Source organism: Medicago sativa, chromosome 6, assembly GCF_051527215.1.
Source record: "Medicago sativa cultivar Bolivia chromosome 6, Bolivia_mono, whole genome shotgun sequence".
NCBI lineage: Eukaryota > Viridiplantae > Streptophyta > Magnoliopsida > Fabales > Fabaceae > Medicago > Medicago sativa.
Window position 1 is genome coordinate 98,421,012 of NC_140754.1, and position 17,237 is coordinate 98,438,248.

The 17,237-nt window shown below is 34.2% G+C and overlaps 1 protein-coding gene and 1 pseudogene across 3 annotated transcripts; both read right to left on the reverse strand.

Moving 5' to 3' along the window:
• Positions 1 to 3,291: 3,291 nt before the first annotated feature.
• Positions 3,292 to 6,556, reverse strand: LOC146918769 (uncharacterized). Of its 2 annotated transcripts, XM_085720380.1 has the most exons (8): positions 6,399 to 6,556; positions 5,672 to 6,229; positions 5,341 to 5,585; positions 5,046 to 5,258; positions 4,866 to 4,958; positions 4,676 to 4,777; positions 4,223 to 4,570; positions 3,292 to 3,598 (listed from the first exon to the last, which is right to left on the reverse strand). In XM_085720380.1, exons 2-8 carry the CDS (start codon positions 6,225 to 6,227, stop codon positions 3,509 to 3,511), a joined length of 1,647 nt encoding a protein of 548 aa, XP_085576506.1. In that variant the 5' UTR covers positions 6,228 to 6,229; positions 6,399 to 6,556; the 3' UTR covers positions 3,292 to 3,508. The 2 variants fall into 2 exon arrangements, with proteins under 2 accessions (XP_085576506.1, XP_085576505.1); XM_085720379.1 differs by having other exon boundaries at positions 5,672 to 6,454.
• Positions 6,557 to 8,298: 1,742 nt separating this feature from the next.
• Positions 8,299 to 12,915, reverse strand: LOC146918770 (uncharacterized; annotated as a pseudogene). Its single transcript, XR_015016370.1, has 4 exons — positions 12,635 to 12,915; positions 12,326 to 12,447; positions 10,325 to 10,399; positions 8,299 to 10,193 (listed from the first exon to the last, which is right to left on the reverse strand). The product of XR_015016370.1 is annotated as an uncharacterized LOC146918770 (transcript).
• Between the last annotated feature and the right edge of the window lie 4,322 nt (positions 12,916 to 17,237).

Below are 17,237 nucleotides of genomic sequence, written 5' to 3' on the forward strand. Positions count from 1 at the left end.
GGGACATTACTCGTTTTCGACCCTTTTTTAGTAGGAAGGCCATAATGTGGCCGATTTGCATTTGTCTTACCCCAATTTTTGACCTAAGGTCCCACTGACACATGTCCTCTGACCCGGAATATTCTGTTTTTTCAGTGAAAATTTTGGCAGAAAGGTATTTTAAAATACCTCATTTTTGTTCCGATTCGGGCCCTTTTCTCACTTTATTTTTATTATTAGTTTTTTTATTATTTCTATCTTTTATTTAATTTTATAATTTTTATTTTTATTTTCAATTTTTATTTTATCTTTTAATTAGTCATTTTTTCATATTTTATTTTAGTCACTTTTATTTTATTGTCCAAGTAAAAAAAAACCAAAGTGTCAATGAGTCCAGAATTAAGTGTCCAGGGGTCCAAAATATTTTTTCCTCCAAGTCATGCCATAATCAGTGCATAGTCAAAACTTTCTTCCCATTTTTCATCAGGAACGCGTTTCATCATCAATACCTCTTCTCACTTTTTTTATTTATTAGTCTTATTTTTTTAAACTTTTAGTTTTTATTTTTATCTTTCATTTTTATTCAGTCTTGATTTTTATATATTTTTTTTTATTTTCCATTTTGCCATTTTATTTTTATTTTTTCGTTTAATTACTTCTTTAGGTTTTTATTAACTTTTTTAATGAGTCCAAAAATTGTCAAAAAATATAGTCTCAAGGTCCAATTTTTTTTTTTTCTTCCTTTCTCAAGTGTGCCACCAATCATGCCATTTTTACATGTCAACTCTCCCATTTGAAAATTCATTCAAATCACATTCCAAAACCATCAATCTCATTCAAATCCCCATCAAAGTGCATTAAACCAATTTTCCATTTTTCATCAACCTTAGAACCTATAAATAGAGCTCTCATCCTTCACAATTTCACACACCAAAAGTTCTCTTGAGTTTTCAAAGAACTTTTCTCTCTTCTCCCTCATTTAGCTTGTGTTGACGAGCTATTCTTTTCTTCTCCCTCTTTTTTCTGTCCCTTCGGAATTTTGTCCCTTCGGTAATTTTTGTCCCTCCGGTTGTCCCTTTCTTTTATTTTCTTGCATTTTATTCTTTTTAGCATTTTATTTTATTTCTATTTAGCATTTTAATTATTGTCATTTATTTTCCAGCAATTAGAATGTATTTAGGTCCAATGTAAATATAAATGAGAAAAGTGTGTGTGTGTGTGTGTGTCTTTTATTTCTTTACCGCTTTATATATATCAAAAAATACAAAACAAAATAGATTAGGGATTTTGTGGTGACCCAACGTCACTACAAAAATCCACGCGCTTTTATTTTTATTGCTCCGTTAGTTTAATTTTCATTTAATATTCCAAAACAACAAAAACATTCAAATAACAAAAATCACAAAAATATTTTCATAATAAACCTTGATTTTCAATCCAGTGATCGTTCTTTTTTATTTTATTTCTTAAGCAAACTTCAATCAATTTAATCATACCTTGAGTCCATTTTTCTTTCAATATAAAAAATACAAACCAATTCTCATTTGCCACTTGACTTTTTATTTTAAAACCTTTTTTCAAAACCAATAAAAAACACAAAACAAATCAAACGTCATTTTTTTTAACCCCGAACTACGAGGTTTTGATCCCTCACGGGTACGTACGCAGAGGACACTCGTCCTTCCAAATCAATAAAATGTAGACAATTAGGTCTTCCTTTTTTAATCATTTCAAAGTTTCTTTTTTTTTTTTTAAAAAAAAAGCAAGCAAGTTTATAGTACAAAAAGTTAAATAAAATCAAGAGGTTCTCGTAGAGTACTACGAATATTTAGGGTGCTAATACCTTCCCTAAATATAACCAACCCCCGAACCTAAAATCTTTTCAAAATGGGGTGTTAGAACTTTTTTCCCTTTTTTCTTAATAAAATTAAATGTTCAGTCGTGAAATAACTAGTGAGTCAAAAAGCTAATCAAATAGCCTTGATCTCCGAAAAATGACGCGACAGCATTGAATCTTAGCGTGTGACAATTCGTTGGATAGGTAAACAACATAACTACGACTTCCATGGGATATTTTTGCATTCTCTAAAAATTCAGCCAAAATGGGGGTTAAGAAAATCTCCTCGTTAATTTGGGACATTACTCGTTTTCGACCCTTTTTTATAAGGAAGGCCATAAAGTGGCCGGTTTGTATTGAATCTTAGCATGGGACAATTCGTTGGATAGGTAAACAACATAGCTACGACTTCCATGGGATATTTTTGCATTTTTTAAAAATTCAGCCAAAATGGAGGTTAAGAAAATCTCCTCGTTAATTTGAGACATTACTCGTTTTCGACCCTTTTTTACTAGGAAGGCCATAATGTGGCCGATTTGCATTGAATCTTAGCGTGTGACAATTCGTTGGATAGGTAAACAACATAAATATGACTTCCATGGGATATTTTTGCATTCTCTAAAAATTCAGCCAAAATGGGGGTTAAGAAAATATCCTCGTTAATTTGGGACATTACTCGTTTTCGACCCTTTTTTAGTAGGAAGGCCATAATGTGGCCGATTTGCATTGAATCTTAGCGTGTGACAATTCGTTGGATAGGTAAACAACATAACTACGACTTCCATGGGATATTTTTGCATTTTTTAAAAATTCAGCCAAAATGGAGGTTAAGAAAATCTCCTCGTTAATTTGGGACATTACTCGTTTTCGACCCTTTTTTAGTAGGAAGGCCATAATGTGGCCGATTTGCATTGAATCTTAGCGTGTGACAATTCGTTGGATAGGTAAACAACATAACACTACAAAAAAACGCGTGTTTTCCGGCGGCTAAAAAATGTATGTTCCGGCGGTTTTAGCCGCCACTATGTACAATTGTGGCATTTTAAAAAATGCCGAAATTTTGCATGCCACAATGTTTAAAGCGGCAGTTTTTACGTAACCGCCATGTTGTCCGCCGTTTTGTACTTGGTTTAAAGTGGCGGTTATTTAATTGTATTTAACGGCAGTTTCAAACGCCATTATTTACATTATTGTGACAAAGCCAATAGGTGTTTCTGGCATTTTTGACCGCCGTAATATGCAGAAAGTACCGGCGGTTTTAACCGCCAGAAATTACTCCCGAGACCTCTGCATGTAGTGGCATGTCCAACTGCCAGAATTTACTTCTGATATTTAATCATTTAGCTGCCACAATTGACATATAAAATGCCACAATGCTCAGAAAATTGAAATTATTTTATTTATAATATTATTATTTCATAGGAATATATAATTGTACATTTCTATTTTTTGAACAAAATTAAAGGACAAACAAGTTTTGAACATTGTCATTGATATAGTTATAATTCAACTCAAGTGGAGTTTGATACAAATACCCATACTCAAAATAAACCCATTCTCAAAATAAACAAGTCTCAAAATAAACAAGTCTCCAAACATAAAGTTACACAAACCATTGCTACCATCTTTAGCTATTCTCAAAATAACAAGTTTCAAAACATGAAAATGACTACACTACTGCTGTCACTAAAATTAGGACTCTCGTGCTCCACGTGCGTTGCTTTCATCTGATGATCTAGATATGTCATTAGGTGTTGGAGATTCACTTCCTACGTTTGATGCCTGCAAAAAAATATTATAATTGTTAACTCATATTGAGCAAGATATTATTGCCAATTCAACAACCTAAGCAAAGTAAAAGTTATTATCAAAGTAAAAGCTTGAAAGACAGTATTATCCAAAATCAATTTTTCATAATTGATGAATTTAAAGATTGATGATGAAAAACTTAAAGAAATTAATGCATTTAATTGATAAAAAAATTAGCAGTATTTATTTCATTAGCCCAATAGCATTAAGATCCATTTTGTAAAATATCATCAAATAATATCAATGCTTCCAAAGCTTAATGTAGCGCCGGTAATAGTGGTAGTGGTATAGAAATTTTGAAATCATATTACATAACAACATTTGGTCCGTAACCCTTAAAACTTTCATTTATTCTCGTCAGTTTCATGTTACATAATATCTTTTTCCACAAAATTGCGTTTTACTGATCATGTCTGAACGTGATGGATTAGTCATTATCAACTCTTGGTTATCTTCACTTATTTTATAACTTGGGCCTTTTGGATTCTACGCAACTAGAAATGCATCTCTATATATTTAGCAATGAGGAAGGTTGTAGGCTACTACTCCAGAAAGACACATGCACAAAATCATAAATGCATTGAGTAGTTGTTATACCTGTTGTGTATCATTGGGAAATAAGGCAGCAGCTAACTCTGGAGGTAGTGAACCACCTTCCTTCGCTTTAATGTAGCCAACAAGTGCTGCCATTTGAGCCTCCATAGTTGCAAGTTTTTGGTTCACCAATGCAGAACTGCCGCTTGAAGTACTACCTCGAAAAGAGCCAAACTCCATACCGCTAAGTCGTGTGGTAGTATGCTTAAAAGCAATAGTAGGAACCACTCCCATTCCCATTCCTCGAACACGGCCAGAATGCTCTTTTCCAAATATCTTGCCAACAATATCATTTGGAGAAATTTCAGAATAAGCATCAGGGTTTTCAGCTATATGATTGCAAATTTTCTCCTACAAACCAAATAATAAATAACCAATGAATAACATTCATTTCCTTCAATTCTAAAACAATGAACATAAATTTAAAATAATTTGGGAGGTAGATTATCAATTTACCCCTATCTTCTGAGCTTCTTCGTTCACATACTTCCCATCTGCACTTTTGTGGGTCATATCCCACATTGGACCCCGGCCGACAGGCTTACCAGCCTCAAGAGTCTAGATCAAAAAGTATAATTTTGAATCAAATAACTTAATAGTCAACTTAAACAATGAATTAGCTACATATAGTAATAGACAAACATACTAGGATATGTCTTTTCCTCGCGAAAGTCATGGCGCCGCACGTATGATTAAAAATCTGTTTCTTTCTCGCTTCTTTGTTTCGCTTGCACATTTCCTATACAAGTGAGACTATATTACTTTCTATGATTTAACAACTGATTATTTAAAAAAAAATCAATATATAATGAAAAATGAAGTATACCATAGTCTCGGGTTTCAAGCGATATTCAACAAATTTCACCCAATGGTCCAAGGGAATATTCTCAGGTTTATTGTTGACAATTTCATTCTTGCTCAAAGTAGGATCGAAGTTATCATCAAATAGTTTAAGTCTATACTCTCTCCACTTTTTGCCAATTGAACCCTCAATATATCTTTTAGCTAGATCTTCAACTTCATTGAAACAGAATCGACGCTTCAAATAACAAGAATGTTAGTTAATTACAATTTTACAAAGACAAACTATAAAAACATAAGTAGAGTTAAAATTATTTTACCACAAAGAGGTCTTTCCATTGTGTCTCAAAATAATCAGCTGGCATATCTGACCACTTATCCAAACTTATAGGAAAAAAGGGACTATGTATTGCTAGTAATCCACATACTCCAGAAAGCAAACCAGCAGCCTCTCCAATAGGTGAATGTTGGTCATCAAAATCCACAATGACTCGCAATCCATCAGGCAAGTTATTGATGTCCTTAACCATCAAATGGAGTTTTCGAATTGCATCATTCTCTTCATCTGTTGAGATATGAATATTATGTTATTAAAAAATATGTAAACAAGATACAACACAAGACTAAATCTATTTATATATATAAGCATACCTAGTGCATCTACAGACCAATAATGGGTAGATTCTCGTCCAACTCTACGTCGAGGACGTGCGGCCATTGGTTGCGCAGATTGCGACGTTAGATTAGGTGGCTGAACTGGTACATTAGCTTCATGTTGTGAGGAAGTTGGATTGGTTGGCTGAACTGGTACATTAGCTTCATGTTGGGAGGAAGTTTGATTGGGAGGTTGAATAGGTGCATTAGCTTCACGTTGCAAGCGTGTTTGATTTGGTATTTGAGACGATATACTTGCAGCAACCAGTGTAGGGGATTCATTTTGTGATGCATGTGGAGCTTGAGTTTGATCATTGGAGGCAGATACAACCTGTGTAGTGCGTGTAACCCATGTAGAGCGTGCAACCCTTTGTTGTGTAGATTGCAAGGATGTTTGATTGTGTGGCTGAACTGATACCTTTGCTCCATGATGTGAACTTGCAACCTCTTCTTGTGGATGTCGTGAGGAAGTTAGATTGGGGAAAGATGCACCATGTGAAGAGCTCTCATTTGATACTTTAAGGAAATTCTTTATCCTCCTGGGCTTTGGCATTGCTGCATATGTAAATTAAAGAAATCAGTAACAAATGATTTGAATAATTATAATGCTAAATTTAAAGAACTTTATTCAAACATAACTTTATAGACATGCTAAGCATAGAACTAGTTGCATATAACAATGATATTAATGGTTAAAAATCATAGAAGGAAAGTATGTCTTAACATTGACACGTCAAAATGATAGAAGAATATTAACATTCCCCTCTCTCATTAATTCATTCCTCATCATCTGCGTCCTCCCTTATCAAAGATAGATCATCAGAGTCTTGAAAAAATTGACTCAAGTCTTGATCGGGACAAATTTCAGTATCTATTTGGTCTCCCATATCATACAAGTCTCTTGGCTTTAAATGGACAACAACACTCCAGTCTTTACTCATCTCATCATTAACATAATAGACCATTTGAGCTTGTGAAGCCTCAATGTACGGATCATGATCTTCACGGTCACCTGTGTGAATCACTCGGGAAAAATTAATGGAACTGAAACCCCATGCATCTTTTTTAAACCCCCTATCTGTAGTTGTGTCAGCCCATGTACATTTGAATAAAGTAACTTTAAAACCAGAGTAGTTAAGCTCAATGATATCTTGTAATTTTCCATAATATGACAAATCGGCTTCTCTAACATTTCCATCTGCACTGCTAGCAACACAGGATGTTGCAGATGTTAAATAAACTCCGCTGTTTTGGGTTTTAAATCCATGCTCTCGGGCAACTGTTCGGAATTTGAATCCATTAATATTAAATGCAGAACATCTTCTAGCTTGTGCTGATGGGCCTTTTGCAAGATACTTGAGATCATCTGGTACTATACTTGATATGTCGGGGTTCATAATCTAAAATGACAATGAAAGAATGTCTTAGAACTTTCATAAATTTATAAACATCCATGAAATGATCAGCAACAACTTTGTTATATATTTAACCTTACCCTTCGAGGAAACCAGTCCATGAAATCTTTATTTACTATTTTCTCTATCTCTGTTGTTGTCGGTCTACGTCCCTTAGATTTCCTCCGCAAGTAGTCCTTAAATTCACTACATAAACAATCAATATGAATTTAGGATTCTTAATATCATATATGTCTTTACAAATCTGATATCATTTACAAATCGTCGAGGTACTCACTCTATATAAGGCTTGACTTGTGGACAATTAAATAACACATAACGATGTGCTTGAATTTTCACCATATCTGATAGCTCAAAAGTTTGGAATGCTCCTACTGCTTTACCCATTGGTGGAAAAATTGTAGATGTACGTGATGAGGCTCTATCATCAGGATAATCATCAACACGTGCAGGTCTATTGATTCGAGTCTCAATCCCTTCTACGTATAGAGAGCAAAAGGTGAGAGCCTCTTCAGCAACATATCCTTCAGCAATAGAACCTTCGGGTTGTGCCTTATTCCTAACATAGCCTTTTAAGTGTCCCAAATACCTAGAAAGGGAATTGAAAATTAGTATATTGGAATCAGCCAAAGGGGGGGAGGGGGGTTAAAGTAATAGTCTCAAAAAGATGCATATTGTTTACCTTTCAATGGGATACATCCAGCGATAGTGTACTGGACCTCCAAGTTTTGCTTCACCCACAAGATGAATCGTCAAATGAACCATGATTGTAAAGAACGAAGGAGGGAATAACATTTCTAAGTGACAAAGAGTGAGAATGATTCGATCCTGGAGCCTATCAAGATCCGAGAGACTCAAACTCTTGGCACATAATTGACGAAAGAATGAACACAACTCTATTAACACTGCAGTCACATTGTCTGGTAGGACATTTCGTATTGCTAAAGGTAGTAATTGCTCCAAAAGAACATGACAGTCATGGCTTTTCATTCCAACAAGCTTACGATTTTTTAAGTCAACACACCTTGAGATATTGCTTGAGTACCCATCTGGCACTGTAGTATTCTTCAAAGTTTGTAAGAAGACATCTTTCTTTGAATTTGACATAGTAAATATAGATGGGCGAAATTTGTCATTATCATCAGGCCAAAGATCCTTCCTTATACGCATTTTTTTAAGATCCTTCCGAGCATTAAGATTGTCTTTTGATTTCCCAGAATCATTGAGCAAAGTGTATACAATATTATCACATACATTTTTCTCAATGTGCATTGGATCTAAATTATGACGCAACAAGTTGGACTCCCAATAAGGAAGATCAAAAAATATGCTTTTCTTCCTCCATTGTTTCTTAATATCTTCAATTGTTGGCTTTTCTTCTTCTTCGATTGGTCTCTTTTTTTTTCCAACTGGTCTCTTTCTTTTTCTAATTGGTCTCTCTCCTTCTTCAACCGGCTTCTTTCCTTCTTCAACTGGTTTCTTTCCTTTTTCAATTGATTTCTTTCCTTTTTCAACTGGTTTCTTTCCTCGAGTTTTTCTACCTTTATCATTAGATTCTGGCTCCTTCCCAAAAGTAACATCAATGTTCTTAAGCTGATTTAATATGTCCAACACCGACAAAGTTGAAGGTGGTTCCCTTTCCTCAAATTTTCCATTAAAACGAGACCGATTCAATCGAAATTTATGACCTTTTTTTAAAAATCGCCGGTGACCCATAAAACACCATTTCCTACCATTCTTTAGCCTACAACTATCTGTTTCAAACTTACAAGTGGGGCATGCTAAACCAGTGTATGTGTTCCACCCAGATAAAGTACCAAGCCCTGGAAAGTCACTAATTGTCCACATCAAAGCTGCCTTCAACGTAAACATTTCATTTTTTGATGAATCTAATGTACGCACTCCATCATACCACATTTCGTTCAACTCTTTGATGAGAGGTTGTAAGTACACATCAATGTTATTTCCCGGGGCTAGTTTCCCAGGAATGATCATGGAAAGGATCATTGATGTTTGCTTCATGCACTCCCATGGAGGGCGATTGTATGGGATAAGAACCACCGGCCAAATGCTGTAGTTTGAACTCATAACTCCAAAAGGGTTAAAGCCATCGGTGGATAGGCCAAGTCGTACATTTCGAGGATCTGCTGCAAATTCAGGATGAAGTAAGTCAAACGTTTTCCATGCCTCGGAATCTTTAGGATGTCGCATCAGCCCATCTTGGTTACCATCCAATGCATGCCAACTCATAGACTCTGCGGTTTTGGAACCCATAAATAGCCTCTGCAATCTTGGCTTTAGTGGAAAGTAGCGCAATATCTTTGCAGGTTGTTTCTTCTTGTTATCCTTCCACTTAGATGTCTTGCATATTTTGCATTCTTCCAATTCTTGATTTTCTTCACCCCAATATAACATACAATCATTTGGGCAAGCAGGTATCTTAATATAACCAAGACCAAGTTTGTTGATGATTTTCTTAGCCTCGTAGAATGAATTAGGAATCTTTGCATCTACGAACACGTCTTTTAACAATTCCAGAATCATAGTCATGGCTTTGTCACTCATTCTACACAAGCACTTTATATGATACAATTTAACTATAAATGACAATTTTGAATATTTTGTACACCCTTCATATAATTCTTCATTTGCGTCCTTTAACAACTCATAAATCTCGACATCGTCAGCATCACGTGTCGAGTTATGCCCTTCATTGTTATGCACAGAGGATGGAACAGCATCGTCCAGGTTGTTTCGACCAATTCCAAATGCATCATTGACCATGTTTTCCATTGGATTTTGTGGTTGAAAAGTATCTTCTGCAACACAGGTTCTTTGAACTGCCTCAGACGCAATTACATTTGGTCTTTCACCATGCCAAGTCCAAATTTTGTAATTTTTCGGAAAAGGTCTATTTTTTAGGTGTATGTAAACTTCATCCCATGTTCCCCCCTTCTTGAAACCACATTTTGAACACGGACACTTAATTGTAAGTACATCAGCAGGTTGATGTTCAAATGCAAAATTCAAAAAGTGAATTATCCCATTTTCATATTCAGGTGTGCTTAGTGGTTTGCAAATCCATGATTTATCAATTGACATGACTACAAAAAAAATATATTAAAGCATTGCATCTTAAGATTCATAACTACCAAATTTTAATAATCACTGATGATGAATTAAGATATAGAATTATATAGACAATGTATAAAGGTACAAGGAACGCATCTCATACCTCCTCCACAGTTTTGAGATTTCAGACGGCAATTTTGGTGCAACGGCAATTGATGTGCTGACAGTTAAAGCAGTTCTGTGGGACAAATAGAAAATGAAGTGTTAAAAGTATAGTACAGAATGAATTGAAGTATATTTGAATCACAAGGAAACTAAAATCAATGATTTGGCAAGCAAAAAATCATGTATTTGATTTTTTATGTTATCCAGAAAAGCCAAAAAAAATAATAATAATAATATCCACTGTTATCTATCTGCAGATTATGGCAGCAAGCCAACAATCCACCATAAAACATGGTGCTGTGGTCTATGTTAGATATAATAGGTGTTGTGGCCTATGGCAGCTGCCACAGGACAATGGTGGTGCTCATCTAATTTTACAATATGAAAAGTGTAGTTTGAGAAAATGTTTGAAAAATGCAAATGAAATTTATAACAAAAATGTAATTATTTGAAGAATCAGACCACTATATATTGACTATATTTGGATGCCGAACTCCCACATAATTGACTTGATTTTAAACTAATCAGAGCATCAATACAAGAGATCAAACAAACAATTATAGAAGACTACAATGACTAGCTTTATTTGTATATGCATTAAATTATTTCTTATAAAACTAGAAATTCAGCAAGTTTTGAATTGCGCAAGAAACAAAAGTATAGAAATATTAAAACTAATATATATAATGGATAAAATCTATGTAACTTCAGTTAGTTGAATTGTATGTGACAAAATAAGTCATTGAGAAACTGTTGCACTTCTAGAAGTAGACTCTAGAGGAAGGAAAAAATTTCTGGAGGAGGAGGAGGCAACAAGTATAAAGTATAAACATACTTTGGCTACAATTAATTTGGCTTATGACAGAAAGCTCAGCTACGAAGGATATACTTTTTTTTACAATACTCAATGATCATCTCCATCCTTGTATTCTCTACCTAACCAAATAGCTAACTAACTACTCAAACAAGTAACAAATCTTAACTACTCTTTTTTCCCTTTATTCTATCCCTTATCAACTACAGAAGTTGTAGCAACTGCACACATCAGCTGTTACACAACTTACTATCATGCCTAAAACACCAAAAAAATCACATAAAAGGACCCAAAATGCAATCCAAGCCACAACAAAGACACACCATAGCAGAAAAACAACAGAGGCCTGCCACTTCTGCTGGACCAGCAGCCAAACAGCACCACTCAGACACCAAAAACAGGCACAAACAGAGACGAAAAAACTCCACTACCTCCTCTTAATTACTCTTATTTTCCCTTTATTCTATCCCTTATCAACTCCTAACTACTAAGATAAGAACAATGATACTCTATCATTTGATTGTACAGTAGAAAGGTTCCACCAACAAACTAAAATGAAGTAATAAGTATAGTTGAGCGGTTCCCACTTATCAATGACTATGAGCCATGCTCAACACAAACAGGAAACAAATATATATACAAAACAAACACCAATTGTTGAGGAGAAAAGTAGGGTGGTTTGATCATGTTGAAAGAATTTCAATTAAGGCTCCGGTAAGAAAAGTAGATCAAAGAAAACTTTAGGAGAAACGATTAAACAAGGCCATAGGATAAACAATTTAACCGAAAATTTTGACTTTTCTAGAGTCAAATGGCATCAATTCAGAAGATCTTTATAGGCAAAAAAAATTAAGGTTACAAGTATGTTTGAACTCATCTCACACAAATTGAAACCATTTAAGGTACACAAATTGGAAAAAAATCACCTTAGTTCATTGGTCATCTAAAGTTGTTATGACATCCCAAAAAAAAAAAATAGAACTCAACCAAAATTAAAATAACCAAGCTAGAGAGTAATTATTCAACAAAACATAAAAAAAAAATGGAAATAAAATAAACATAAAACAAAACAAAAAAATCATAAACGTGTTATTTGATGGAACATATTGTATAAACATAAAAAGTGAAACACATAAAACAACAGTAATAAAAAACATGTTATTTGAAAGGATCCTTTTCACAAACCTCTAGATCCTCCTGATTTGGCAGCAAACCCCCTCAAATAATCAAAATCTCTAGCTTAATCAAAACCTCCTCAAATAATCAACAGTAGATCTGCTTGTTTCTTGTCACAAACCTGAGTTTTTCTACCAGTAAAGAAAAACAAAAAAATCAATAACGAAAACAACAACAAATTCCAACAGCATAAAGTCTTAATCATATAATCAAAATTGAACCTTATAATCAAAATTGAACCTTGTTAACCAACTAAAATCAAGAATAATACAAAGATGAGGGTTTGGGTATTTCAGACTAAGCAATCTTCAAACTCACCAAGTTGAGAGAAGACTTCGACAGGGACCAAAGATGAGGGTTTCAGAAATCGGTTGAAGATTGGGTTTGAGGGAATCGAATGGGTTGGGTGTTTGAGGGTTTTGTAATGAATTGAAAAAGATTGAGGAATCAGTGAAGAAAAGGACGGGAATCAAAGAAACATTGAGGAAGAAAGGGTTAGTTATAGTTTAGAAGAGATGGAAACGTGTTTGAGGGTTTTTGGAACATGGAGAAGGTTTGGAAAAAGATATAAGAGAGAAGGTTTGGAAAAAGATATAAGTTTTGTTATAAAATAGTTTTGTTATAAAATATTTTATGTCAACAGAAAAGGACAAAAGAAAAAGATGGAGGGATTTTCTAAAAAATTGGGAAAAAAAAGAGGGAAGTTAGTGCGCCAAATATTGTGAGGTTAGGAAAGTTAAAATGGTTGATTTCGGCAGTCAAAAATGCCATAATATATAATGTAAATTATGCAACAAAATTTTGTTAATACTGGCGGTCAAAACCGCCGCAATGTACTGTAGATAGCGGCGGCTAGAAAAACTGCCGCAATACACCGGATATAGTGGCGGGTTACAGGGACCGCCAGTACAAAACCGCCGCAATTAACGCGTTTTTTTGTAGTGTAACTATGACTTCCATGGGATATTTTTGCATTCTCTAAAAATTCAGCCAAAATGGAGGTTAAGAAAATCCCCTCGTTAATTTAGGACATTACTCGTTTTCGACCCTTTTTTATAAGGAAGGCCATAAAGTGGCCGGTTTGTATTGAATCTTAGCATGGGACAATTCGTTGGATAGGTAAACAACATAGCTACGACTTCCATGGGATATTTTTGCATTTTTTAAAAATTCAGCCAAAATGGAGGTTAAGAATATCTCCTCGTTAATTTGGGACATTACTCGTTTTCGACCCTTTTTTACTAGGAAGGCCATAATGTGGCCGATTTGCATTGAATCTTAGCGTGTGACAATTCGTTGGATAGGTAAACAACATAACTATGACTTCCATGGGATATTTTTGCATTCTCTAAAAATTCAGCCAAAATGGGGGTTAAGAAAATATCCTCGTTAATTTGGGACATTACTCGTTTTCGACCCTTTTTTAGTAGGAAGGCCATAATGTGGCCGATTTGCATTGAATCTTAGCGTGTGACAATTCGTTGGATAGGTAAACAACATAACTACGACTTCCATGGGATATTTTTGCATTCACTAAAAATTCAGCCAAAATGGAGGTTAAGAAAATCCCCTCGTTAATTTCGGACATTACTCGTTTTCGACCCTTTTTTATAAGGAAGGCCATAAAGTGGCCGGTTTGTATTGAATCTTAGCATGGGACAATTCGTTGGATAGGTAAACAACATAGCTACGACTTCCATGGGATATTTTTGCATTTTTTAAAAATTCAGCCAAAATGGAGGTTAAGAATATCTCCTCGTTAATTTGGGACATTACTCGTTTTCGACCCTTTTTTACTCGGAAGGCCATAATGTGGCCGATTTGCATTGAATCTTAGCGTGTGACAATTCGTTGGATAGGTAAACAACATAACTATGACTTCCATGGGATATTTTTGCATTCTCTAAAAATTCAGCCAAAATGGGGGTTAAGAAAATATCCTCGTTAATTTGGGACATTACTCGTTTTCGACCCTTTTTTAGTAGGAAGGCCATAATGTGGCCGATTTGCATTGAATCTTAGCGTGTGACAATTCGTTGGATAGGTAAACAACATAACTATGACTTCCATGGGATATTTTTGCATTCACTAAAAATTCAGCCAAAATGGAGGTTAAGAAAATCCCCTCGTTAATTTAGGACATTACTCGTTTTCGACCCTTTTTTATAAGGAAGGCCATAAAGTGGCCGGTTTGTATTGAATCTTAGCATGGGACAATTCGTTGGATAGGTAAACAACATAGCTACGACTTCCATGGGATATTTTTGCATTTTTTAAAAATTCAGCCAAAATGGAGGTTAAGAAAATCTCCTCGTTAATTTGGGACATTACTCGTTTTCGACCCTTTTTTACTAGGAAGGCCATAATGTGGCCGATTTGCATTGAATCTTAGCGTGTGACAATTCGTTGGATAGGTAAACAACATAACTATGACTTCCATGGGATATTTTTGCATTCTCTAAAAATTCAGCCAAAATGGGGGTTAAGAAAATATCCTCGTTAATTTGGGACATTACTCGTTTTCGACCCTTTTTTAGTAGGAAGGCCATAATGTGGCCGATTTGCATTTGTCTTACCCCAATTTTTGACCTAAGGTCCCACTGACACATGTCCTCTGACCCGGAATATTCTGTTTTTTCAGTGAAAATTTTGGCAGAAAGGTATTTTAAAATACCTCATTTTTGTTCCGATTCGGGCCCTTTTCTCACTTTATTTTTATTATTAGTTTTTTTATTATTTCTATCTTTTATTTAATTTTATAATTTTTATTTTTATTTTCAATTTTTATTTTATCTTTTAATTAGTCATTTTTTCATATTTTATTTTAGTCACTTTTATTTTATTGTCCAAGTAAAAAAAAACCAAAGTGTCAATGAGTCCAGAATTAAGTGTCCAGGGGTCCAAAATATTTTTTCCTCCAAGTCATGCCATAATCAGTGCATAGTCAAAACTTTCTTCCCATTTTTCATCAGGAACGCGTTTCATCATCAATACCTCTTCTCACTTTTTTTATTTATTAGTCTTATTTTTTTAAACTTTTAGTTTTTATTTTTATCTTTCATTTTTATTCAGTCTTGATTTTTATATATTTTTTTTTATTTTCCATTTTGCCATTTTATTTTTATTTTTTCGTTTAATTACTTCTTTAGGTTTTTATTAACTTTTTTAATGAGTCCAAAAATTGTCAAAAAATATAGTCTCAAGGTCCAATTTTTTTTTTTTTCTTCCTTTCTCAAGTGTGCCACCAATCATGCCATTTTTACATGTCAACTCTCCCATTTGAAAATTCATTCAAATCACATTCCAAAACCATCAATCTCATTCAAATCCCCATCAAAGTGCATTAAACCAATTTTCCATTTTTCATCAACCTTAGAACCTATAAATAGAGCTCTCATCCTTCACAATTTCACACACCAAAAGTTCTCTTGAGTTTTCAAAGAACTTTTCTCTCTTCTCCCTCATTTAGCTTGTGTTGACGAGCTATTCTTTTCTTCTCCCTCTTTTTTCTGTCCCTTCGGAATTTTGTCCCTTCGGTAATTTTTGTCCCTCCGGTTGTCCCTTTCTTTTATTTTCTTGCATTTTATTCTTTTTAGCATTTTATTTTATTTCTATTTAGCATTTTAATTATTGTCATTTATTTTCCAGCAATTAGAATGTATTTAGGTCCAATGTAAATATAAATGAGAAAAGTGTGTGTGTGTGTGTGTGTCTTTTATTTCTTTACCGCTTTATATATATCAAAAAATACAAAACAAAATAGATTAGGGATTTTGTGGTGACCCAACGTCACTACCAAAATCCACGCGCTTTTATTTTTATTGCTCCGTTAGTTTAATTTTCATTTAATATTCCAAAACAACAAAAACATTCAAATAACAAAAATCACAAAAATATTTTCATAATAAACCTTGATTTTCAATCCAGTGATCGTTCTTTTTTATTTTATTTCTTAAGCAAACTTCAATCAATTTAATCATACCTTGAGTCCATTTTTCTTTCAATATAAAAAATACAAACCAATTCTCATTTGCCACTTGACTTTTTATTTTAAAACCTTTTTTCAAAACCAATAAAAAACACAAAACAAATCAAACGTCATTTTTTTTAACCCCGAACTACGAGGTTTTGATCCCTCACGGGTACGTACGCAGAGGACACTCGTCCTTCCAAATCAATAAAATGTAGACAATTAGGTCTTCCTTTTTTAATCATTTCAAAGTTTCTTTTTTTTTTTTTAAAAAAAAAGCAAGCAAGTTTATAGTACAAAAAGTTAAATAAAATCAAGAGGTTCTCGTAGAGTACTACGAATATTTAGGGTGCTAATACCTTCCCTAAATATAACCAACCCCCGAACCTAAAATCTTTTCAAAATGGGGTGTTAGAACTTTTTTCCCTTTTTTCTTAATAAAATTAAATGTTCAGTCGTGAAATAACTAGTGAGTCAAAAAGCTAATCAAATAGCCTTGATCTCCGAAAAATGACGCGACAGCATTGAATCTTAGCGTGTGACAATTCGTTGGATAGGTAAACAACATAACTACGACTTCCATGGGATATTTTTGCATTCTCTAAAAATTCAGCCAAAATGGGGGTTAAGAAAATATCCTCGTTAATTTGGGACATTACTCGTTTTCGACCCTTTTTTATAAGGAAGGCCATAAAGTGGCCGGTTTGTATTGAATCTTAGCATGGGACAATTCGTTGGATAGGTAAACAACATAGCTACGACTTCCATGGGATATTTTTGCATTTTTTAAAAATTCAGCCAAAATGGAGGTTAAGAAAATCTCCTCGTTAATTTGAGACATTACTCGTTTTCGACCCTTTTTTACTAGGAAGGCCATAATGTGGCCGATTTGCATTGAATCTTAGCGTGTGACAATTCGTTGGATAGGTAAACAACATAAATATGACTTCC